Raw genomic sequence first — 25,828 nt, forward strand, 5'->3', positions numbered from 1 at the left:
CTTCGCATGCATAATAAATTGTAATGGGAGATATCCTATTAAATGTAGCTAGTTAAAACAAAGTATGTAAAATAATTTTTAAAAGTTAAAATAATAATTATAGAATTATTAAAAATATCACAATTACAATAAAATAGTAAAAATAATTAAAATATAATGATAAAAAATAATCAAGATGCTATTTAATGTAGTTAAGTTACAATAATAACAAGTAATAAATAAATAAAATAATTAAAATATATTATAATGAAAAACATGATGCTGTTTAATGTAGTTTAGTTAAAATAATTATTTAAAAAAATAATAACGTAATAAAATTAAATAAGATAATTAAAATGTATTATGATAAAAATAATCATGATGCTATTTATTAATGTTAAGTTAAACTAATATAATTATTGAAAAATAATAACACAAGTAATAATTAAATAAAATAATAAAAATAAAATATATAATAATTATAAAAATAATCATGATTTAATGTAGTTAAAATAAAAATAATTTAATTTACAATAACACAAGAAATAAATAATTGTATTAAATTAATAAAAATAATAGTTAAAATATATGAATGATAAAAAATAATCATTATGCTAATGTAGTTAATAGTTAAATATAATTATAATTATTAAAAAATAACACAAGTAATAAAAGAATTAAAGAAAATAATTAAAATATGAAATTATAATAAAAATATATACTATATAGTGTAAAGTTAATTTAAAAAATAACACAGTAATTAAAATTAATAATAATATGAATTAAAATGTATTATTGTGATAAAAAGAATTGCAATGCTATTTAATGAAGTTAATTAAAAGTGATGACAAAATGTAAAAAAAATAATAAATATATAATAGTGTAATTGTATATGATTAATATACATTTATTTTATGTATTTGGCCTGTTTGTAAGTTACTCACATTCCTTTTGCCCTCACTAGGTGAAATTGCTCTGCTGATGAACCGACCCCGTGCTGCCACCGTGGTGGCCCGTGGCCCTCTGAAGTGTGTCAAGCTGGACAGGCCGCGTTTCGAGCGGGTGCTGGGGCCATGCTCGGACATCCTCAAACGCAACATCCAGCAGTACAACAGCTTCGTCTCACTCTCCGTCTGAAACTATCCATCCCCCAAAACCTCCACCGCAGGGTCCACCAACACCATTTAGCTCTTCATCTCCTCGTTGTTTTAAGCGTTTAAAGGCCCATTACCTTCACATGCTTCATAAAGTGCTTCCCATGTGACTGTGACATCAGTCTAAAGCTTTAACAGCCCGTTTCATAGTCGGACATTTACAGCCAAATGAAAGGACAGACAATCCAAACGTATGTTCCTCCAATCAAATCCCAGCCTTTACTCTACAATGTTTTTAACTTTAACTCCAAGCAGTGAACAAAAAACAATAGAGGAGTAAAAAATATATATTTATAATAAGTTATTCTAAAACAAGAAACATGTTTAAAATTCCTTTACCCTCACAGTGCTGAAGTTAGTTTTTTAAAGACTAGTTTTATAAAATGATGAACTGCCTACATATGTATGAAAAGAGTAAACTAGAAGAGTGATGTTTGGCTGCACCACAGACATTGTGATTCAACTCATTCAAGCCTTACTGCCTATTTTTCCCTTTGCTAACCTCCTCTATCAAAGTTGTATGGTCTAATGGAGGAAAAAAAAAATGGTCAGGAATTTGTCACGACCTGAGAAGTATTGGAATAATATGCTATTTTATTGTCATTTGTTATCATCATTCCTGCACACGCTCTTTGTGTTCAGATGCGTAAATCGGTTGTCAGGCCATTTCCACGCAGTATCTATATATTTCGGTTTTACTGTAGGAGAAGCTGGCTCATCGATTTTTAACGCCAGTGCCAAACGTTGGACAGAGCCTCGCGTCTTGACTTGAATTTAGCTTCTAACGGTGAACAGTGCAGCATAGCTGACACTGACAGTATCTGATTTGTTTGTTACAATTGCATGTGCGCTATCTCTGATAACGAATCGATTTCAATCCGAATGTTTCAGTATTTACCTTTTTGTCAGTATATGCTGATAAATACCGGTTTTATTTTGAATAAGCGTATTTTTCCACAAATTATGTGTTGAAATGCACAGTGGCATATATAGACGCATGTCCTATTTTCAGATTAACACGTTGTTGCTTTCTCTTGTTTTTGAAGAGGCTTGTAGCGGTTTTAATGTTTAAATAAAATAAGCCTGAAACAATTGAAAAATTTGGTTTTAGTGTAAATACAGAGGTCTCGGGTTTTTAATGAGGTACTGTTTGAAAATAATTGGCCTCATTCATGTTTTATTCGGTTGAATTTGAGTAGGTACAGTACGTAAGAATAGCTTTATGAACGATTTACCCAGATTTTATTTTCGGTCCATGTATTATGAATGAGGACAAGAGTATTCACAATAACTTTCTGTTGAAACTCTGTACGAAAACAACATTTCCAGTTTTGTCTGTAGACAATCCTGAGTGATTTTAAAGTAATCACTGATCGTCTTTATTTACAGAACGTTCCGCATTTTAGCTATCCATACATTCAAAGATTAAAATGGTACAAAGATTTTGTGTTTCAGCATTTTTAACTCTCTTGCTGCTCTTCACCTCTTCATTACCATTTCTCAATTTGATCATGTTGATTTCCTCTTAAACAATAGGCCCAGACATTCACAAACACCCGTCTTCATGCAGTGATGCTTGTTGTATTTTATATCTGTGTGAATGGACAGACTGATGAATGACTGTGTATTAAACAGATGAATAGAGCTTGCTTTAGCTTCTGTTATCAAGGGTTGGATGTTCCTTCTAACCCAAATGTATCTGCTAGTTCTGCGACCTGCAGTCTTGTGAGCTGCTTACATATTGCGGACCACTGATGTGTTGTTGTTTTTATTATTATTTATTTTTTTATTTTTCAATGTTACCCATATGTGTAGTTCGATTTCCAGTGAGTTCTGCGAAAAATAATCCTTTTGGTATAGATCATCCAAATGGCAGTTTAAGCAATAAAAAGGTTGTATTGTTGAACCATCAACTGAAGTGGAATACTTTATTACCAGAAACATGCTCTTTATTTGTCTTTATATATAAAAAATTGTTTACATGTCTATATGTTTGTAGTTAGATGTACCGTAGATCTGAGTCACCATCCACTGTAAATGAGTCACAAGGGGGCAGTGTTCAACCAAGAGAGAAAAATCTGGGGCCATGTGCAGAATAGAATACTAGCTTGCTAATTACTGCATACTGCAGAATATACATTATGTACTGTCTAATACTATTTAAAAAATAGTAAGTGAAACCAGATTTCAAATGGAAGTCTGCTGCTGCTGCACATGAGGTTACATGAACTCATCCTGTTGCTTGTGGCATCCAGTTAACGTTTTGGAAAAAGTTATTTTAGCATTTTTAATTACATTGGTGCAAAACATTTTTAAATGCAATCTAATAAAAAAAAATGTTAAAAATCATGACATCATGGTTATTTTAGGTTTATTCGTCATACTGGAAATGGAATGTCAAAGTCGAGTGAATTGCATGGTGGCATGCAGTTGTGTACTGTCAATTTTGGCAGATGCAGTGGGGCATCCAGGCAGCGGCGTAGCTAGACCCTGGTTGATAGGACTGAAGCCCTGGATCTTTTGTCAATAGCCCTGAATGTTTTTTTGTGATGAGAAAAAAGGCTTAATTTTCATTACATTAGGGTACAAAAGCAACAGGGCAGGCTGTAATTCTGGCTTCAAATGTAATTGAATTCCGATCAGTGAGCCCCACCCGCATTAACTGACAGTTCGCAATTTTACTTTTATGACTGTTCGTGCTCAAGTTCATCAGACACGTTATGAACGCCTTGAGCGGGAGCATTCTATTTTCTCTCACAGGGGTGCAGCTTTTCTGTATCAGAGGCACTGAGGTTTTATTATGTAAGCTTTATTTTTAATATATAATCTATAAGCCTCATTTCTAATCTTCATTTGTTCACAAGCCACACACCAAGTAGATTTTAATGCATGTGCCAGTCCTTGTTCGGAGCATCCCTTCTCGCTCCCTAAGATGGACTCTGCCTAAAATCAGCTAGTGCGTTTAAGAATTACCATCCATAATCAAATTAGAAGCAAGTTCACTGAACGGCGAACCAACCAGACTTTATTTAGCATTAGTCGATCAGAATGAAGATAAGATTTGTATGATTCTTATGCCAGTAGCCAGGTAGCCATGTTAACGAGCTAACAGTTGCTAACTGGTTAAGTTACACGTGAGCTGACCAAATATCTGGCTTTATCATTATCCGTTGAAAATTTTAGTAGGGATGTGCTAAACGGTTAACAACGAAGTTGTTCGGTTAACAACAAAGTTTCACGAACAGTTATCCTGGTTTTTGTCGGGAGTCAGTATGTGGGAATAAAGAATGATTATTGCAACTGAATTTCCTCAAACACAACTCAGAATATCAGTGAGCTATGAGCCTAAATAGCACAATACATAGGTCTTAAAATGAAAAATCTCGCATTTAAGTCAAACAAAAATGATCCAAAAACTGGTTCACTGTCTTACCGTTTAGTTGAAACTTTGCTTTGTTAAAAACAACCTGGAATCATGTTTAATGGTGTAACAGTCATGAAACCCAACGCAGGTGTTTTGAGATGCGTTTATAAAAATTTCAGTTATTTTTAACTTTACCCGGGGATCCCACAATGGCATTTTATTACCACGTTAAATAAAATAAAAAATTACGATTTCGAGATTAGTCGTAATATTTTGCAAATGAAGTAAAAATTACGAGAATAAAGTTGTAGCATTATGAGATTAAATTCATATGAGATTAAAGTCAAAATTATTAGAATAAAGTCGTAGCATTGTGAGAATAAACAATAAATATTTAAAGAAAAAAAACCTCAATATAAGGCCAAACAGAACGTCATTATCACAACCATAGAACGGACACCGAGCCAACAGCTTCATTAATGCCAGAGATGGATTTGGAGGATGTAATCATATTTAGAAAAGGATTTAGCAATAAAGAATTCCTTGGTCTTTTGGAGCATCAGCACAGAGTTATTATTAGTTTCCGGACACTGCAGCAGTTATGTAGGAAATGTAATTTATTCATGAGAAAGAACCAGACAGACATCTGCACAGTCTCGCTTGGCGTTGGTGATGCTTGGTCTGATTTTTGTTGGGTTTTCCTCTCTAAACAATACTGTAACTGAGGAGATGTTACCACATACAATGTCTTGAAATGGACCTACTGTATATAATTCAGCAGTTCCAATAATTTTTAGCTTCACTTGAGTATGAGCATATATCTCGTGCCTCCCTTAACAGGCGCCCACATGTCGAAAACTCCTGTACTAAAGCACACCTCATTCATGAACAGAGACCTCACAAAAACTTCCCACAAATTCAGCTCGGTTGCATAGCCAAGTTGTCTCCCTGGTTAGTGGTGTCCACTTTGCTTTTGTCGACCACATCACTTTGATGTTACTTTCATTTCGATTTATTCTCAAAATTTTAATCTCATAATTTTTCGACTTTATTCTCATAATTTTTACTTTATTCTCAAAATATTATGATAAATGACAATTGCAAATTTAAATTGTTATGTGACTTTGATTTTATTGTTAGCGTTAGTTTATGCATAATGAACAGTGAGCCGACAATTTGTCTCTTTGATCCACAATTTAAATTAAAATGTGTTTGATCCGTTTATTGAAAGTGAAAGTTTACAGTGGAGATTGACTGAAGGTCGCTTCTGAAGACATTGATTGGAGTCATATGGATTACTTTTATGATGACTTATGTGCTTTTTGGAGCTTCAAAATATTGGTCACCATTCACTTGCATTGTATGGACCTATAGAGCTGAAATATTCTTCTAAAAATCTTCATTTGTGTTCAGCTGATGAAAGAAAGTCATACACAACTAATTTTGCATTGCATATTATTAGTAGGGTAAAATATTAGATCAGATTTTCAGATTAATCGCAATCTTCATTTGAACTATCCTGATTTTGATTCTTAAAATCCCAAGATCTTTTACTTTTACTTTAAAGCAGGGCTGTCGATTTAATGCATTCATTTTGTGCGATTAATTATATGAAAATTAACACATAAATAAAATTTATGCAATTAATCATGCCCCGACCTGTACGTAAATTCAGTTATAAGTAATGTACCTATTATCGGAGCAATTCAAGCTGGATTTTTCAATATTTCTAACTACATTTAACCTTGGCACCTTATCCTAACAACACAGCGCTTACTAGACTAGAGGACCTGAAAACCAGTGAAACGCGACGCAACCAAAGTGAGACGCTCCAAATGCGTCCATCTGATGCATGAGTACACCGACCACCAATTAAAAATAAAGCAGAGGAAAGTAGGCCAATAATAGGGTTATATTCAATTATATGAAAAATAAAAACAAACAATATTTTGACTTTTAAAGACACTTTTTGTATGGTCTAAATACTTGTCTGTTGTCACAATACATATATATGATGTAATGTATTTGAATTGTCTGAATTATAATATTTATTATATATTTAGAATTATTTTAATTATTATATTCTAAATTACCTTTATTTGGTGGCCTAAATATTGAAATGCAATTAATTGCGATTAATTAATCGGCACATCATGCAATTAATTAAATAAAAAATGTAATCAATTGACAGCCCTACTTTTAAAGTTGACATAATTTTTGGTTGTGTTGATTATTATATCGGTTAAATAGCGATTTAACTGCATAGTTTAGGCCCTGTTGTTAATTCTTAAAATGAATATTTTCTTTCATACAGTATGTAAGCAAAAGGGACATTATAACTATACAATACCCAAATGAATCAGATTCAAATATCTTATCTGAATCGAATCGAGCACTTGTGAATCGGAATTGAATAAAATTAGGAATCAAGAAATGTTACCTCTAATTTTTTATTGTTATACTCCATTGCCTTCCATTCATTGAAAGATAATTTAGCATTTTACTCGTTAAACAGTATTTGTATATGGGGCCTTTTGTATATTGGCAATCATGAACCGTACTGAATTAGAGAATATGCAAATATTCTGGCATTTTAAATAAGGCAATGTGAGAATTATGTGTCAAATAGTCCTAAAAAGCTACAACCAGGATTTGTTTTACAGATTTTTTGGATTGTTTGTCCATCAATCCCAAATTCAGTGTGAGGTCTAAATAAAGCCAGGCTTCTGTTTCACTTGACTTAACAGAATGGAATATTTTAAGCATTTGATCTGCATTTTCTTTTAAGCTATTTTTGCTTGCTGAGACAGATAGCATATGTGTTGAAGCTTGTTCCAGCCTACAACACAATATTGCAAAAGTGTGGTGAACTACAAGTTGCAACAAAGCTTAACATTGCGTTTAGACGCTTCAAATGGTTTGGTTTTGTGTATTGTCTAAGATTCCACTTGACAGCCTGTAAAGTATGCCCAGATGAGACAGCCAAGAATTATACACTTGCGAGCTGTCTGGAAAATGAGCCATAGCATGTATTTTGTTCCTGTAATGAAATCAGACTTAACCTGCCACATTGTATCTCTTTCTTTCTCAAGCTCTCTGTGTCCACGTGTCCTATTTGTGTGGTACATCATCATGAAGGCTCAGCCACCGCTAATAGTTGTTTGTACAAAGATGTACAAAAAAAGGAACAGATAATCAGAGGAAACTGTTTTCACTCTGCAGTTAAAATACCACATTAATGGTGTGCTTGCTGATGTAAGGTGATCTTAAGATTGTATCAGTCTCCTACCAATGCTGCATCATCTGTCTGGCTAAGGTTTTTAAATCGACTAGCAGCTTTTCTAACTGACTGCAGTCTGTTTGACTATGATCGGCCCCTCAATTCACAGTCTAACCCCCTAAACTCATTCTTCGGGCAGCCTGGGTACACTATTTTCTATGGATACAAGTACAGCTCCTATCTACTGAATGGGGAAAGATGGAAATCTCCAAAATTGTTGGTCAAGATTACAATAAATTAAAATATTTAAAATCTGCAAAACAAAATCTGACAGCAATCGTATCATAAATTATGTTTCTTTAGCTCAAATCACAGATTTTTTTTTCAGGCTGGTCCATTTAATGTGCATACACTTTCTCGATGAAAACTGATGATGACTCTATTAAAAAGGTGATTGGCTCTTTTAACTTACACTCCTAGAGCCACTATATTAAGCGTGGCGATTTCTCCCATTGATAACTGTACAAGTGAGCCATCTCATTCCATACAGTCTCTGATGCACCTTAAGTGTGGTGGAAGTTGGTAAAACTAACTAGATTTGCTTACAGCACCTTTATAAACAATCATGGACACAGTCAATTCCAGTTATCACCTCGATTCCTCGCTCTGAAATGTCCTTCTCGCTCTGTCACCTGTTATTTCCTCCTGGGTGGCTAGTAGTTCCTCTTGTGGATTCCACAAAGTCTGTGGCCACCACCTGAGCTTCTCCCAGATTCTTCACACACTTTTTTACTGTCCTAAGCACCTGTTCCAACCGGCGGTCCAGGGCCTGCAGGTGGGCCTCAGTCAAAACTTGCGTGAGAGTGTCTCGGGAGAGGGACTCCCTCATTACATCACTCAGGCGGTACTCAGATCTTGCCAAAAGCTCCAGTCTCAATAACGTAGAGCGCTTGATCCTAAAGGAGGTAAAGACCACCGTAACAAAGTATGAGGTTACATTTTGAATCTTTTTTTTTTGCACAATTATTCTTATATACAAAAAGTATGATAAAGATGTTCTGGAATAGTGTATTTTAGAATAAAGGCTAGCTGACGGGTGTTTCTTCAACTTTGGCATTTCATGTTCGAGGGGTTGATTTTTATTAAAACAATTTTATATACAGTATATATACAGTATATGAAGGTCACATTAAAACTGGCCTAGAAACTTTTTGACAGGCCTTCAACATTTATTTCTGGTACTTTTCAAATGCCTTTTATGTATAGATTTTATTGTTTTGGCCTTGTCTCAGACCCTGACTTTCAATATTAAACTATGAAAATTCATTATAAAAATACAAATGATTAAATGTTTAAAGCTATGACAATCTAAACAAAGAGTGAAATAAACATTAACCATTTCAATATTTTTACTGTGTGAAAATTATTTCTACTATTTTTCAAAAATTACGATTGTCCCAGTTGTGGTGTCATTTCCACCACACCAAACAATTTTGCCCCTAAATGTAAGTTTACTTGTTAACCAGCTCAACATAAGTGTCAGTGAGGAGCATGCTAGAGATTTTATTTGACAAGTTATGTTTGAAAAAAAAAAACAGAAAATTCAAGGTAACTATCACTTGTTAGCAGAATGTTTTTATTAGGCGTCATTTCCAGTCAAGCTGCAAGTTTGCTAAATTATGCAAAAAGTGTGAAAATATTATTTTAATATGTGAATTTAGGATACGTAAAATGTTAGCTATGAAATTAGCTTTAGCAAGACAAAGGAGTCGGCCATTTCTTTTTAAAAATGTAAACAAGTCGTTTCCATCACTGTCATTTCCACCACTGTATACTATTAAACACAATACAGAATTTGAGATGTGCTGAAAATAACACTGAAATGACATATAATATGTCTATGAGCTTTTTTTGTTGTTGTTTAACAAAATCAAGATTTTAGGTTTAAATTAATATGAATATATGAGAGAAAGTGCCAAAAAAGATTTTTTTTATTTTTTTTAATTAAAAAATATGATCGTGCCTGGTAACATGTGCATGTAAATTGGCTAGAAATAGCATTTTAATCTTAGCATAAAGCTGACAATTTACATAGGGTTTATTTCTATTCTGCTCCAAAAAGTACTTGTCTGCTCGTATGAATGTAACACATCATAAGAAAGTGTTTCACTGCTGTTCAAATGCACTTTGGATCGCATCATTTATATGTATAAATGTTTTCCATCTAAATATTAAATGAAACAAATAAATATGCAAAGTAATCTCTTCAGTAATCAAAATACTTTTTGAATGTAACTGTATTCTAATTACCAATGATTTAAACTGTAACTGTAGTGGAATACAGTTACTTATACTTTGTATTTTAAATACGTAATCCTGTTACATGTATTCTGTTACTCCCCAACCCTGACTACCCATAAACAGACTTTTTAATCTGAAATAATTTAAAACAGACCCTTACATGCAACATTGGGTCAAGGGTGCTAGAATGGACATCTCATCATGGGAATGTCGTCCAAATCTGTAGCAAACAAACAGCTGAAGAATCAGTTTTTTATTATGATAAACAGCAAAAAGGATTCAATACAGATGAGCACATACCCTCTGGCGTTGTCCAAATGTAGCAGGAAACCATCATCCCCAAACTTGGTGAAAATTTCATAGTGGTGCCTGTCCATGTTTCCTACAACATAAAAGGAAAGATTATTTTCCCTCAGTGGTGAAGACGTTGGCTTATGTAACTCTGGCATTGAAGTTTTCCTTATTGTTTGTTTTGGTGCAAAACCCATAACCGATGCATTTCTTTTATTGCAGAGTCTGAAAAAGTTTTACAAAGTTACACAGTAGGCCTAATTCTGTGTGGCTTTTTATGTGGAAAGTGAAAGTGTGTTTACATGCCTGTGAGAAAGTCAAATATTGCCATGTCAATAATGTTGAGCAGTCTGTTTCCAGAGTTGTAGGGATAACGTTTTTTGATTGTGTCACAATAGAATGGATTGACCTCCCACCTGTAAAGAAAAAGTGTTAATTGTTTCAATCTGTAGGACTCATCTGAACTTTTAAACCCTTTCTGAGCATGACATAATTCTCCATGGTTTGGATAGCTCCAATATGCTGTTTCACCCAGAAAAACATCATATAATGGAAGTAAAATGGATTGTGAATGTTGTTTCATGTTAACTTTACAAGCAAGCCTTTTTGCAAGTCAGGTAGAAGTGAGACTATTTTTGTGTATATGAAAGTCGCAGCGTACTCCTCTCTCCCGGTGAAACTGTAGGATCGTATCCAGGGGTTAGGGATGGAGATACGGGGGGCAATGCTCAGGCCTGGTAAATAGGCAGACATGGATCCCTCTAGAAGATCAGGGTGACCACACACTGCATACTCCGACTTGCACACATATAAACACTTAGCGAAGAAACACGTGTTGTTGGCTGGTCAGAGAAAAAGAAAACAACTCACACTGAGTTCAAACAAAACCAAAAATGTAATCTTTATTTTGATTAAAATCTAAGTAATAAGTAGTTCCCACCTGGAGAGGTGAAGAAAACATTACGCAGGTCCTCATTGTGAGTTATGTACAAGATTTCACCGGTCACATTGACGAATCTCCCCGACACAGGAGGAACTCTCCTAAAGTCCAGAATTCTACACACAATACACATAGGTCGCACATTCATGACTTGTAATCTCAGTCAGCATTAAATATTAAAATAAAGCTGCAGCAACAATCTCAAAATCATATTTTTAAACATACATTTCGGTAAATCCTTAGTCCACAAATCCTAATGGAATGCAAATGGGTATTCTACCATACTTTGGAGGCAATCCTTAAAGGATCAAATAAGTATTCACCTAGCTTCTATCATCCAAATGGAAATACATAAATAAATAATTTCTGAAAATAATTGAAATTTCATTACCACTAAAATCTTATAAAAAATTTTGTAGATTCTTGGAGGATTCCTATTTGATCCTTTTAAAACTGGTTCCAGAATGTGATAGAAATTCAATTAGAATTGCTTTAGGATTTTTGACTAGTAATTTTTCTTTGATTTAACTGGTTGGAGTGGTGGCCTGCTTATATCATTCAATATATTGAGCTCAGATCAGGAACATTCTTCAAGAGAACATCCCAGTCTTAAAGGAATATTCCGGGTTCAATACAAGTTAAGCACAATCAACAGCATTTGTTTAATATTGATTACAACAACAACCTTTTCTTTAAAAAAAAGCAAAAATCTGGGTTACAGTGAGACACTTACAATGGAAGTGAATGGGTGCCAATTTCTGAATGTTAAAATACTCACTGTTTCAAAAGTGTAGTCACATCACATAAAGGATATGCGTGTAAACGTGATTTTAGTTTGATAAAATCACTTACTAACTTTTGCTGTGTAAAGTTATAGCCAATTTTACATTTACACTCCCATTGTAAGTGCTTCACTGTAACCTCGATTTTTGCTTTTTTTCAGAAAAGGAGGGATGATTCAAAAGTAATTTGTGTGGCAATCAACATTATGCCACAAATACTGTCAACTGAGCTTAACTTGTATTGAACCCGGAATATTCCTTTAAATGTCTTTGCTGAATCTAAACCCTGTGATTTCTGTCTGTTTCAGTCTGCCCAATGGTTTCATCAGTGTACAATCTGACAAAATAGACCACACACCAAATATGCTTTGGTGAGACTAATCTGAACCTCATTGTCTCATCAGGCCGAAACAAGGATGTAGAGTATCCCAGTGAGTTGGCTGGTGCCTGAGGGATTTCATCAGTTTACTCATAACAGATCAGAAGTATAATTCATTCATACCCTTGAGGCTGCAAGTAAATCCATTTGTCTGTCTGTTAGCATTCACTGTGGTGACTCTCACCAATGTTTGTCTCACCCCACCTGTCAAGATGGAAAGCCGCAATCTCAGCATTGTGTCTCTGAAAGTCGACAAAATAGAAGAAGTTCTCTGGGGTCTCTTCGTGCCGCTCCTGTCTGAAATCAAGACAGACCATTTCTGTTAGTTACTGTACCAAATAAACAAAACACTTAGTAATTGGTAAATCTGGATAACATGGGCCTTCCCTTAAAGGAACAGTTCACCCAAAATGGAAATTATATCATCATTGAACCAATATGACTTTTTCTCTTCCGTGAAACATGAATGGTGAATTTTTAAAGAATGTTCTGGTAGTTCTTTTTCATATAATGAAAGTGATAGGGGACTGGGGCATTCAAGCACTAAAATGGCAAAAAAAAAAAAAGCACAATCAAGGTATCATAAATGTTGTCAGTATGCTCAATTCCACGTCTTTGAAGTCATACAATAGATTTGTGTGAGGAACACAATAAAATTTAAGATGTAACTCAGTTATAATCTTCCCCTCCGGAGCTCTAAAATGGACTTCAGAAGTCGTGTGAAATGACAAATAGTATGCCAAACAGCCTTGATTTCTGCGCGTATCCTGACCAAACATCGACATTAAAGGGATAGTTCACCCAAAAATGAAAATTCTCTCACTGTTTACTCACTCTCATGCCATCCCAGATGTGTGTGACTTTCTTCCTTCAGCTGAACACAAATTAAGATTTTTAGAAAATTTCTCAGCTCTTTTGGTCCATACAATACAAGTGAAATGGTGTCAGAATTTTTAAGCTTCAAAAATAACACAAGTCAGCATAAAAGTAATCCATAAGACTCCAGTGGTTAAATCCATATCTTAAGACGTGATATAATAGGTGTGGGTAAGAAACAGATCAATATTTAAGTCCATTTTTACTATAAATTCTCCTCCCTGCTCAGTCAGTTCACGTTCACATTCTTCTTCTTATGTTTTTGGTGATTCACATTCTTCATGCATACGCACCCTACTGGGCAGGGAGAAGAATTTCTACACAAAATTTAGTTAAATATTGATCTGTTTCTCATCCAGACCTTTCATATTGCTTCAGAAAATATGGATTCCACTGGAGTCATATGGATTACTTTTATGCTGCCTTTATGTGATTTTTGTTGGCAAACACTTGCATTGTATGGATCTACAGAGCTGAAATATTCTTCTAAAAATCTTAATTTGTGTTCTGCTGAAGAAAGAAAGTCATACACATCTGTGATGGCATGAGGGTGAGTAAATAATGAGAGAATTTTCATTTTTGGGTGAACTAATCCTTTGAACCTGACGCAGAGCCTCTAATGGCATTTGTCATTGTTGTTTGACACACAAACCTATTGTATGGTTTAAAGGAATCAATGCAAGTTAAGCTCAATCGACAGCATTTGTGGCAAAATGTTGATTACAACAAAAATTATTTAAGACCAAGAATCAAGGTTACAGTGAGGCACTTATAGTGGAAGTGAATGAGGCTAATTTTTGGCGGGTTTAAAGGCAGAAATGTGAAGTTTAATATTTTATAAAAGCACTTACATTAATTCTTCTGTCAAAACTCATATATTATTTGAGCTGAACAGTTGTTTATATCGTCGTTGTTTCTGTCGTTTTAGCATCATGGCAACGAAGTTGTAAAATTGGAAATTACTTTATACAGAAAGGTTAGCAATCGATTTTATAAAACTAAAATCATGTTTAAATGCATTTTGTTTATGTCTTGTGTCTATACTTTTTTTTAAAAAAATGATCAACTGTGAGTATTTTAAAGATGAAATTATTTTCTTGTGGTAATCAACATTATGCCACAAATGCTGCTGATTGAGCTTGACTTGGATTAAACCCAGAATTTTCCTTTAAGAAGACTTGGGACATAGAGCACAAGACATATAGACCTCTTTTATGACACATTCATGATGCTTTTTGTCATTTTGGGAGCATGACAGACCCATTCCCCATTCACTTTCATTATATGAAAAATAGCAGACAGGATATTCTTTAAAAATTCAACTTTTGTGTTCCACAGAATAAAGAAAGTAATTTGGGTTGTGAACAACATGAGAGTTTACATTTTTCCTTTAAAGTCTTACCTCATTGGCTTGAACATAGCTTTGCCAAAGTCTTGGAGCTTCAGTGCCAACTTCAGATGAAGACCACTTGGCTTAACCACTGATTGCATATTCAGAGAGGAAGTAAATGGTCATATTTCTTTTGTAATATATATGTATCTTATACATGTAAGTGTATAATACCTGATTGTGAGAAGAAATTATTATTTTTTTTAACTATGAGATCTTATTTTTTGTTTTTTTTTTGTTTCCCGGGGCAGACCTTTCAACGGTGATTGTCAATTTTAGAGGGATTTTTCCATAACAAGTGCCTGCAGTGTACTTTACGCCCTGCCAGTGGTGTTCCCTTTGTTTTGTCTGAGGTTGTGGGAAGCAATGGCAGGCTGCCACCAACCCTAAACCACATCATACCGAATGTCTTCTTTAAGTTTCACTCTTCGTTCATATCAATAATTTACAAACTCAACCACACTCCAAAATAGCACACAAGTCATGAGCGAAAACAGAAAAACAACACCAAAAAATTCAAGCCAATATAAACTACGAATGCATTGGAAGTTAATTTGAGTGCTAAGAAGCTAAAAATGACAATGCTGAAGAATAATAGCATTAGGTTCATTTGTCTGAGCTCACGGGCAGGTGGTGGATGTGGTTTTGAGTTGGTTGGTTGTTTTAGGGGACTATGATGGCCTACACTTACTGGTTGGTAGGTCATAAAGAGACGCTTCTAGACTGATTGCCTTTTGCAAATTTTGGTTGTTTGTTTCTGAAAGGGTTATAAAATGGTTTCATCACACAGTGGCTATTCACTTGACATCAATGCCTTTGATACCAAGGGTTCGGAGAAAGCAATCAAAGTAAAGCTGCAAACAGCTTTTTAGATGTTGGTGGCCGTTAACTCTACAACACTGCCTTATAAGTATTGGTCTTACTCGTTAGCTTCAAATCTACAGCATTCAAACTAGTTGTTTACTGTGATAACTACTGTGATTGTAACTTGGGAAAAAAACATACAAAAGGTTGGATTTAAAATAAAGATGGGCCTCTTTTAGTTTCAGCTTGTTCATAGACCTAGTAATCAAGGTAATGCAATCATATAATCAAGGGTAAAACAGTAGTTTAAAAAAATGAATGTTTACCTTGAGAGCAGTCACATGAACCCTTTAATGCTTTCTCATCCTGAGTGTAATCTGTCAGACACAATGGAATATTTTATGTTACTGTACAACAGCATAAACTTTATCAATTTGAAGTAATTCTCAGAATTAGATTAAGAATACTTGTCTGATATTCATTCTTATGACACGGCTCTCTGAAATACTCAGTTCTGATTGGTCAGTGGTGCTATCTAGTGGTCTGATATTTCTGTGTGACAAACACACATCCATGTATCAGAACGCTCATCCGGGTATTGCGAATATGCAAGCCATCTTTACTAATTCTTGGATCACTATGCGATCTCTTCAAGTTAGCTAATAAAATAATGTCAACTCAAATCAATGTTTCATGTGCATTTATTTATGTATTTGGTAAGTAGTCTTTTAATGAGCTGGATAATGAGCAGTCAGACAGTCATTTGCACAGAATAAACACCAACAGAAAACCAGAGGTGGATTTTAGCTGTTTAGTGATTTTGTTCTTGTCACAGAATTAAATAATTTCAACGCAAATCAATATTTTATGTCCATTATGTTATATATTTGGTTAGTAGCCATGTAATAAGCAGGATAATTTACAATCAGTCAGTTGTTATCGCAAAATAAAACCCTTCAGGCAGATACAAGACCTGATCACCCTGTCTGTGTTTATTTTGCGATAACTGGTTGACTGTACATTATCGCTTACATATGTCCCAGCTTCTTTATTTAAGATATTTGATCTCAATAACCATGTCACTAGTATTGTACAAATTAGGCTAACTTTTTGATAAACAGTATCAAACCTATTTAATTGTATTTCCAAATATTGCAAAAGTACAATTGAGTACACCATTCCAAAACCTAGTGAGCTATCTAATAAGCACCATTTTAAGGCATCATTGCCATGCTCCCACCATAAAGGCTGTTCCAAAAGGAAGTTAAGATAACATGCTACCTTGTAAGGCACCTTGTTTTGGCAAGATTGAAAGGCAGAATCTCATGTATTCATAAAGAGGGTCATTCCATAATGCATTGCGATGAGCTAAATGGAAAAACTCCAGCCAAGATGGAGAACAAATGTGAGAGACATCTTAAATGTATATATAATTGTATAAATATAGTTAGCTCAATACCAAAAAGTGCAGAAAAAAGTGATAAATCTAATTAACAATTAGACTGTTAAATTGGCTATTTTACCCAATATCTGTGTGAGCTGTGTATTTTCATGTTTATAAGAGGACTGCAATGTTAGCTTAGCGACATGCTAAAGGCAAACTTCATCAAAAACAAATGTGAGTCAAGTCTCCTATGCATTTTAAGTGAGGAGTGCTATTTGTATGATGTGTGGAGTTACAGTCTATGTAGATGACACTTATGAGGTTCCATTTCAGTTAGAAAACTGCCTTGGAAGGCAGCTGCCTAAGTAAGCAGTTGTCAGCAAGGCAGCACACCAGGTCTGGGAATAATACCTGAGCGATGGTCTCAGGTTTAATATATATGATGTCATATTTTATTTAACACTGCAATTGTTCAGTTCAATGAAACACTGCATTAGCATATTATGATTTGCAGCTTTTTTTCCCACTAAAATCAGAGGAAAATTGTCACCTGCACTTATGACAGTGGCCGTCTTCAAATCCTGCAGCAGTCTGTCTATGCTGTTGTCCTCTCTTGAGTACAGCGCATAGCGGTTGATCCCTAGATGAAATTGCAGCCAACTGGCCTCAGGGTCAAAGATCACAGGGTGATCAAGTATAGTGATGTTTGAAGCCGCAGCCACCTCGATGTAGTACTTTTTCAGTCTAAGGGAGAGGAGAGCTGAGTTTGAAGATTGTTTGGGCTTTTATTCTGATTAACGTTTGTCTTGATTGTATTTTCAGATTTTGAAATGAAAATCTCTCTGATCTTTAAACATGAGAGTTGTCTTGCCATACATGAGTGATTCTTCTATTAGGGGCTAAAGATCCAATCAAGGCCTTGATCTATGGAATGAAATATGTGCCAGTGGGACTCTAACTTGAATTTTAGGACTTGAATTTGAACATGTTTACTTGAAATCTAATTTGCAGTTTTGAACTTGAATTACATCAAACTTGAAATTCAAATGTATGTGGCACGAATTCAGATGGTTAAATTCAGATTAAATTTTTTAATAGACTGATTCAGGTTTTATATTCAGATTTGGGTAAATTTGATGAAGACCATCAGGGATACTCAGAAAGAGCAATTGAGCCTGTATGTTATCGAACTCCTTCTTGACCAATCACAACGTAGGCTCAACAAAACTGGACAGTTAAAGACTGGAAAAACATCGCCTGCTCTGTTGAATCTCGATTTCTGCTGAGGTACACAGATGGTAGGCCCACTGCAGCCTCAGCTTTCTGTTCTTGGCTGACGGAAGTGGAACATGACAAGGTCTTCTGCTGTTGTAGCTCACTGGATGTTTTTTGTTTTTGGCACCATTCAGAGTATATTCCAAAGACTGTTGTGCATAAAAATCCCAGCAGATCAGCAGTTACAGAAATAGTATTGCAGAATGCACAACACGTCAAACCTTGATGTGGTTGGGCTATAACAGCAGAAGACCTTGTCGGGTTCCACTTCTGTCAGCCAAGAACTGAAAACTGAGGCTGCAGTGGGCCTACCATCTGTGTACCTCAGCAGAAATCGAGATTCATCAGAGCAGGCGATGTTTTTCCAGTCTTTAACTGTCCAGTTTTGTTGAGCCTGTGCCCACTGCAGCCTCAGCTTTATGTTCTTTCTGTTCCGTATCTGCATAATTTTATGAATTGTACTGCTGCCATATGATTGGCTGATTAGATAATCGCATGAATAAGTTTGCATGCAGGTGTCCCTAATAAAGTGGTCACTGAGTAGCCTACCAAATTAGCTATAAATAAGCTATAATATCCTTTAAAACTACAACAATTGTTTTTCTTTTTTCTTTAAAATCATCCACTTATAGAATCACTCACTTATAGGTTGAAGGTTAAGCTTCTCAGCACTTTGCCTTCAACACATTATTTCCACATATTTAAAAGCTTCACTTGGAATGAACTGAGCATAAATAACACCTTTGGTTTCCACTCTCTAAGTCAACAACTGAGAGAGGTATTGTGAGCTCCCTTAACATGCACAAGTCTACACAAGTAGGAGACTTTCAGATGAAAAAACAGCACAATAATTTTTCAAAGCCTCAGCGATCTGCCATAAGCTTTTTATATGCTTCCACGTGTGAGACAAAATTGATTTTATGAAATGTAAAGGGTCTCTTTAGTATATCAGAGTTTATTTTTTTATTTCTTAAGAACTGGGAATGAGCCACAAATATTCATTTACAGTATAATGTGTGTGTGTGTGTATATATATATATATATATGACTACTCCCCTACTGAAACACTACCGCTCTTTTGAGGAGGAAGACATTGAAGCCGAAGGTCAAGTTCACCCTCGAGATGGAAATGAATCTCTTTTTAAATTGTCATTTGTTATTATAGCTCTAACCATCATTACATAAATGCGAAATTAAACTACGTAGGACTGTGCAATACATCATATGTACAAAGTCAGTGGGCATGGCCATGAGGTTTTGATAATTTTGTGCAAGCACTAAGTGTAGGCACTAATGGGTCCATTTTCAGGCCCGGATTAAGAACGCATATATCTACCCCAAGGGCCCCTCTCATGGCTTATCTTTGGCCTATTATGGCCTATTTCATAATGTTTTCTACAGAGTTTTTTTAATTATTCTTTTTTACAAAACTGCATTTCACACAAGCAGTGCTTGTCAAGTACACAACAGAGCAGCATTTAGTATGCATACTAACTATTCCAGACACATTAAGTACAACATAATTACAATAACCCCAGAAATTAAATAATAGCAAACAGGGTTCTTAAAACAACTCTTGCACATATGCTGCTTTAAGAAGTGCAGAGGGGATCTTACCATTAGAAAGTATTTTTCCTGGCTTAAGAAGAGGAGAATTTGATGATATCATGAAAATCCATGGTTCAAACAATGTCACATTCCAGGGACATCTGTGTCAGGTGGTTCAGTCTCTCCTTTACCATTGTTGACCAAAATCGCTTTTTAATTAAAGATCATTTTGAGAAGAAGTGCTCTCCTGAAGGGGCATGCTCACTCGGTGAGATAAAAAAACTTTGTGAAAACAACAAATGGTTAAATTCTGGTGACTTTGAGAGAAGCATTTTTGTTTTCTCACGTATGTGTAGCATTCATGGAACTATTGGCTAAAGCATTTCTTAAAGACAGTAACTGGTCAGAAGAGTTCTCATGCTTAAAAAGCAAGATGCAGCGCAACAAATAGAGCAGAAGGCAGGTGTCTTGAGACACAAAAGTGACACAGTTGTCAAAAGACATTCATCTAGCGTTATTTACATGACAAACAACTGAAAAACAGCATGAGCGTACGTAAAAACACATTCAGGATGAACAGCTCCTTGTTCACATGGCACAGCACTTGCTGAAGTTTCTCAAAGTTACCTATCAAAAATGCAGCCTTTTGTTTCAGTTGATTGTACTATAGGTAAATATCCACTTTATGCAGCGCTGTTTGTTCCCTGTGCTCGAAAATATCCTGATACTGTTATTTGAGAGAGAAACCACTCCAAAAGATTCCATGAGAGAGCGGTCTGAATGAACTAGACTGAGTGATGAAATGATTCAGACCATTTTGCAAGCTCGTTTGGCCAAGTCACTGAAAAGTACAGACTCAAATGAATGATTCTTTCACGAATCGGGCATCACCAGTTCTTTAAAGCAGCCAAAAGAAATACAGGATACATGTCATTATTGCGGAAATATTCTGAGAGAACATTTTTCTCAGGTCAGTTGGAGCGCACATGGTACACACGGATGTTCGGACCGCTGTCTCGCTTTTTTTAACATTTTTGAACTCCGCTATTTCTACATGTTCTAGCCATTTCCGGCATACCAACAGGTAAAAGAAAGAGGCGATCCCCAGCGTAATTACGCAAACTGAAAAGTGATTTTCATTGGATAATTAATTAAAAAAGACTGACAAGTGTTCCAATCATCACTTTTCAACTTTAAACACAGACAAACCTCTTATGACTTGTCAATCAAGAATGCAACCAACAGCAATGAAGGACTCCTGCCCTCTGCAGCCAATCACAGGGCCCCCTTCGTGATTGGGCCCTGGGGCTTCAGCCCCGACTAGCCCTTATGTTAATCCGGCCCTGTCCATTTTGATTTCATGTTGACTTTAATGCACTGGCAGACACACAATCACCATGTTACAGAATATTGATCCTATTTGCAACAAATATTTGCCATTGGTTCTCAGAAATTGTCACCAAGACATTTACAAGCATCAGCTTGACATCGTGGTGGATGAGAAATTAGTTAAAAGACAAATATAATGGAGAGAAATGTTTACTGTGGCAGTATCCCAGCATGAGCCCACGCATGAATTCTGAATTCTCGGTGCTCGACTCTCTGCTTCCATACTTACCACACTCATCAGTGCTGCCATACTGTGCTGGCTGAGCACTCACACCTGGACAAATGCTCACATTATGTCTCATCAGTGTGTTTGTGCTCGTAATTCACAAGGTATAGATAGTGGCATATCCAGACTTTTTTGACTGAGGTGCCGCATGTGGGGCACAGACTCATTCAAGGGTGGCATGAAACGTAACTCAACATCCCTGATATTAATAATTATATTATATATATATATATACTAACGAAAATAATAAGATATACATTTTCAGGAATTTGTAATAGTTGAATGTTATTTAGTTAATTGATTAATTGTTATTACATGTTAATACTGCAAAACACAGAAGACTCCAAATAGTTTGTATTTTTATTTTTTTATTTTTTTAGAACAGAGGATTATGTAACATTAAACATACTGTAGTTCTGTGCAGTTTTGGAGAGATGTCTGCATGTCGTGTTGTGGTAGCACGGATGTGACATTCAGCGCGATCTACAGTGCGCGTTCAAACCGTATGTCATACCGGATGACTGTACGCAGTGTTTCCCCCCGAGTCCACTAGGTTAACTGTAATTTCTTGACACTACTTCCCACTTTGATTGAAACTAACAAGGTTCTTCCTGGTTTTATTGAAATGACTTGGGAAACAGTGGCACCAGGGGTGGCCAATCAAATTCTAGGGGGGCCAGGGCCACCCTATGCCACCAATCTGGACATGCCTCTGAGTATAGACCATTGCAGTTAGAGGAGTGTTTACCATATGGGCTCATCAAGATCCATAAAAAGAAATTAGTTACAATGTTTGACAAGAAAACCTTTGAGGTGATTTTTGCCCTCAAAAGATGCCCGCCAATCAAAGATGTTGACCACAGTTGGACCCACAAACTTCCGAAAGAACAAAATGTTGCCCAGCGAGACCTTATGCAACTTGTGTTGCCCATCTTAGCTGCCATTTAACTCAATAGTGTTGGACAGCATTATTGCCAGTACAATGGTAACACCACCCCCCCCCCCATAATCGAAACAAGCAAGTACACTGTAAAAATCGAAATGCTTCACGCTGCAACCCCCCCAGTGTTCAAGCCAAATCTACGCCCTTGTTGCTGACTATACTTATATTGCTGCACAGCTGACAGTGCGCTGATTTTTAATATGTGCAGGTGCGGTTGCCAGATATTTAATCCGAGAATCATTATACATGAATAAGATGTTGCATTTCCATTCTTTAATGCCTACCATCAGACCTTTTGGTTACCACGGTCCATTTTTAAAGTATCCCAAAAACACAACCCGCGATTCAGGGGCGCCTGCAGGATTTAATCTGAGGGTACAGATAATAATAGGGTTCAAAACAGTGTTACTATGAATGCAAACTTTAATACAGTGAAAAAGACACTCTATTAGCATAACATAAATATATATAAATAAATACAAATTTCCAACATTCTTTTGAATGTCCATGTACTAAAATAAAAAAATTGATGCCATGAGTGTACCTTCATTTACTATTACTATTATTTTGAATGGCCATGGAAAATGAAGCATTGTGATAATTTTACCTGGTCGCAAAATGTAGTCTGTTAATTTACCTAATGAAATTTCACCTTTTGCTGACCCTTTATGCTTCGCAGAGCTAATGTGTGCTTCTAAATCACTTGCACCTTTATTAGCAACTGACACATAAGTGCCAGCTTTACATGTCATACGTTCTGCTTCCCACGGATCTCGACCTGGATGAAAGTATGGGAATTTTTTGTGCAAATCTTCTGTAAATTTGCACTTTCGTTTGCTGCTACTGTCAAGCAACTGTTTGATGCTGAACACAACAGTGCTTCGTGCGTTTGCGGAGAGATTGACAGGCAGGAATTTGGCCAATAGTTGCTGCAAGCCTCTTATAATCAACCAATTGGTGTGCGAGAAGGCGGGACTTACAAAGAGGGGTTAAAGCAATGCAAATATGCGCGCACACACAATTAAGTATCAGACCAGATGCACATCATAATGCAACTAAAGCCGAATCCCGGACATTTTCTCAAATGTAGAAATCCCGGCCGGACGCTTTTTTAAGGTCCGAAAAAGAGGACATGTCCGGGAAAAAGAGGACATATGGTCACCCTATTATAAAGTAACTGTATTCTGAACACAGGTGCTTGAAAACATAATGGGGGCTGAATACATTTACTTTATTTTTGTATTCTGAATACGTAGTGCTGTTGCATGTATTCCGTTACAGCCCAACCCTGTATATAGAGAATATAATGATCAATCTCACTAATAATTAATAATAAAGCAATAAATTACAGCCTCAGCTCTCATATTAAAACACTGTGTTCAATATTCATTTTGGACTCCAAAGTATCAAAATCAATTCAAAAGTATTGCATAAAAAAAGCACAGAGAGAGATTCCAGTATTATTTTTTCAAATATTTTTGTTCTTTTGTGTCTTACTCTGGCAGTAATGGAGTAAAACTCACCCTGTGACCCCAAATTGTTACCTTCCACCAAGCAAGTTATGAACCAATTCCACCTGTCCCAATCTAGAGCAGTCCCATTCATAGATCTGTGCACTTCTGGCAATTCACACAAAGTTCAGTGCAAACAAAATATTTAGTCACTTTATCTTCTTTAAAAGGAAGCTTGTCTTATCTGTTGGCTCTCTCAATGTCCAAACTGATGTTACTTGTATAATATTCCCCATTCTCATAACTGAAATGAACTTAAAGTAATGAGGTTGTAAAAATCACATTGCTTTTGGCTCCCTCCAGTATCATCAGTCTGTTTATAGTAATATAATAGTGATAAACTATAGTCTACATTGACTGGGGCTAGTTGTCACTTGATACAAGAGCTCTGTATCTCTGTAACTATTAGGTTTTTTAAATCAAAAAGACTAATTGCACAAGTGCTTTTTTCTCTAGCAGTAGTTATGTAGCAACAAAACATTTTCACAAAAGGTCAATGTTTGTTTAATGAACTGTAAGGCAATAAGGGTGGAAATGTTCAACAGCTGTTTTGAAGACAAGATTTTAAAGGACTAGTTCACACTTAAATGAATATACTGGATTCAGTACAAGTTAAACTTAATCAACAGCATTTGTGGCATAATACTAATTACCACAAAAATACATTTTAACTTGTCCCTCCTTTTTTTAAAAACAATGCAAAAATCTTGGTTGCAGTGAGGCACTTACAATGGAAGTGAATGGGGCAAATTCGTTAACATTTATATACTAATTGTTTCAAAAGTAAAGCTATAAGATGTAAACAATATGCATGTTAACATGATTTTAGTGTGATAAAATCTCTTACTAATCTTTTCTATGTAAAGTTATATCCAATTTTTACAATGTTTTGTTGCTATGATGACGTAATGTCTGTGACAAATAACTAGAAGTTCATTTGTCTAGAACAATTCTTCACATTTCTGCCTTTAAATCCTCTAAAAATTCACTTATAAGTGCCTCACTTTAACCAGCATGACCACACGGGATGCTTACATCTCCCAGCGGCTCACTTTCCTCTTGTAGTAACTCATAAGCTCCTCGTGCTGCAGGAGCAGCTCATCAGGCCCCAGCTCTGGAAGATGGATGTTGTACAGCGGGTGTCTGAACAATCGATCCAGCTTGGAGCCATACTCTGTGGAAACCAGGGTGGAATTCTGGATCAAAATCCACAGTTCAGTTGAGGTTCCTCCATTCCCCATGGTGCCATTGGCATCCCTGCATGCACAGCTTTCTCTGGGAAGGTGATACCAGGATTTCAGTCTGGGAAGAAGAACAAAATGGATGTCAGCCGCTAAGAGAGTGATCAAAGTGACGGATACCAGTAACCTATCTCTTCTCATATTTCCAGAGAGTGGCCGAAATGAACTGCAGTGTTGAAATATCAGGTTTTCCTTCCAGCTTCCAGAGATGTTCTCCACGAAGTTAGAGCAGATGAACTTCCACTCAACAGTGCTTATTTCTGAGAGAACTATGGTGTTGGATGTTCTGATTTAAATTCCACCTCCCAGAGATGTTCTCCTCTAACTTGGAGCAGATGGACTTTCACTCCACAGTGCTTCTCCTTCAAGATGGTTTGAGATGTTCTCCTCTAATTTCAAGACAATGGACGTTTACTCCAGAGTGCTTGTTTCTGCTCATCAACAGGTCCTTCACCTTCTAGTCTGACCAGACCAGTATGTTCCCCACTTATGCCTTTCAAAAGAACCATTTGTTTTTGTCATAGTAGCTTATACAGCTGACTCAGAGAGCGCAGTGCTCCTCAAGTTGACCGAGAGGTTGCTTTGAAGACACAGTTTTCTTTGCCCTCAGCCACGCTGTCATGCTGTCTCACAGATTGGAGCGTGAAAGCAGCATGCTTCCCTTGCCTTTGGGCAACATTCCAACTGCACCATCCCACTTCTCATGTAGACACAGCCTCCGATCAAAAAACACATGCAGAAAAACAAACTGCGGAGAGAGAGAGAGAGAGTGAGAGAGGGGGGAGAGGCAGGGAGAAATGGGAATGAGACAGAAAGCAGGTTTGAGTGCCA

At 36.0% G+C, this 25,828-nt stretch overlaps 2 protein-coding genes across 2 annotated transcripts in view; one reads left to right on the forward strand and one right to left on the reverse strand.

The window, feature by feature from the left end:
* Nucleotides 1–3,482, forward strand: part of LOC127427399 (cAMP-dependent protein kinase type I-alpha regulatory subunit-like) — a 21,092-nt gene extending 17,610 nt beyond the window's left edge. Inside the window, exon 11 of the mRNA XM_051674995.1 lies at nt 944–3,482. Coding sequence (XP_051530955.1) covers nt 944–1,116 — 173 coding nt within the window. The 3' untranslated portion in view covers nt 1,117–3,482. The remainder of the gene's footprint in view (nt 1–943) is intronic.
* LOC127427391 (pseudokinase FAM20A-like) lies at nt 2,591–25,828 on the reverse strand. Its single transcript, XM_051674984.1, has 11 exons — nt 24,792–25,828; nt 17,415–17,608; nt 15,807–15,857; nt 14,689–14,767; nt 12,615–12,707; nt 11,250–11,365; nt 10,971–11,151; nt 10,616–10,725; nt 10,319–10,400; nt 10,179–10,238; nt 2,591–8,673 (listed from the first exon to the last, which is right to left on the reverse strand). Exons 1-11 carry the CDS (start codon nt 25,136–25,138, stop codon nt 8,406–8,408), a joined length of 1,581 nt encoding a protein of 526 aa, XP_051530944.1. The 5' UTR covers nt 25,139–25,828; the 3' UTR covers nt 2,591–8,405.

The sequence above is a fragment of the Myxocyprinus asiaticus genome, chromosome 36 (assembly GCF_019703515.2).
Source record: "Myxocyprinus asiaticus isolate MX2 ecotype Aquarium Trade chromosome 36, UBuf_Myxa_2, whole genome shotgun sequence".
Taxonomy (NCBI): Eukaryota; Metazoa; Chordata; class Actinopteri; order Cypriniformes; family Catostomidae; genus Myxocyprinus; species Myxocyprinus asiaticus.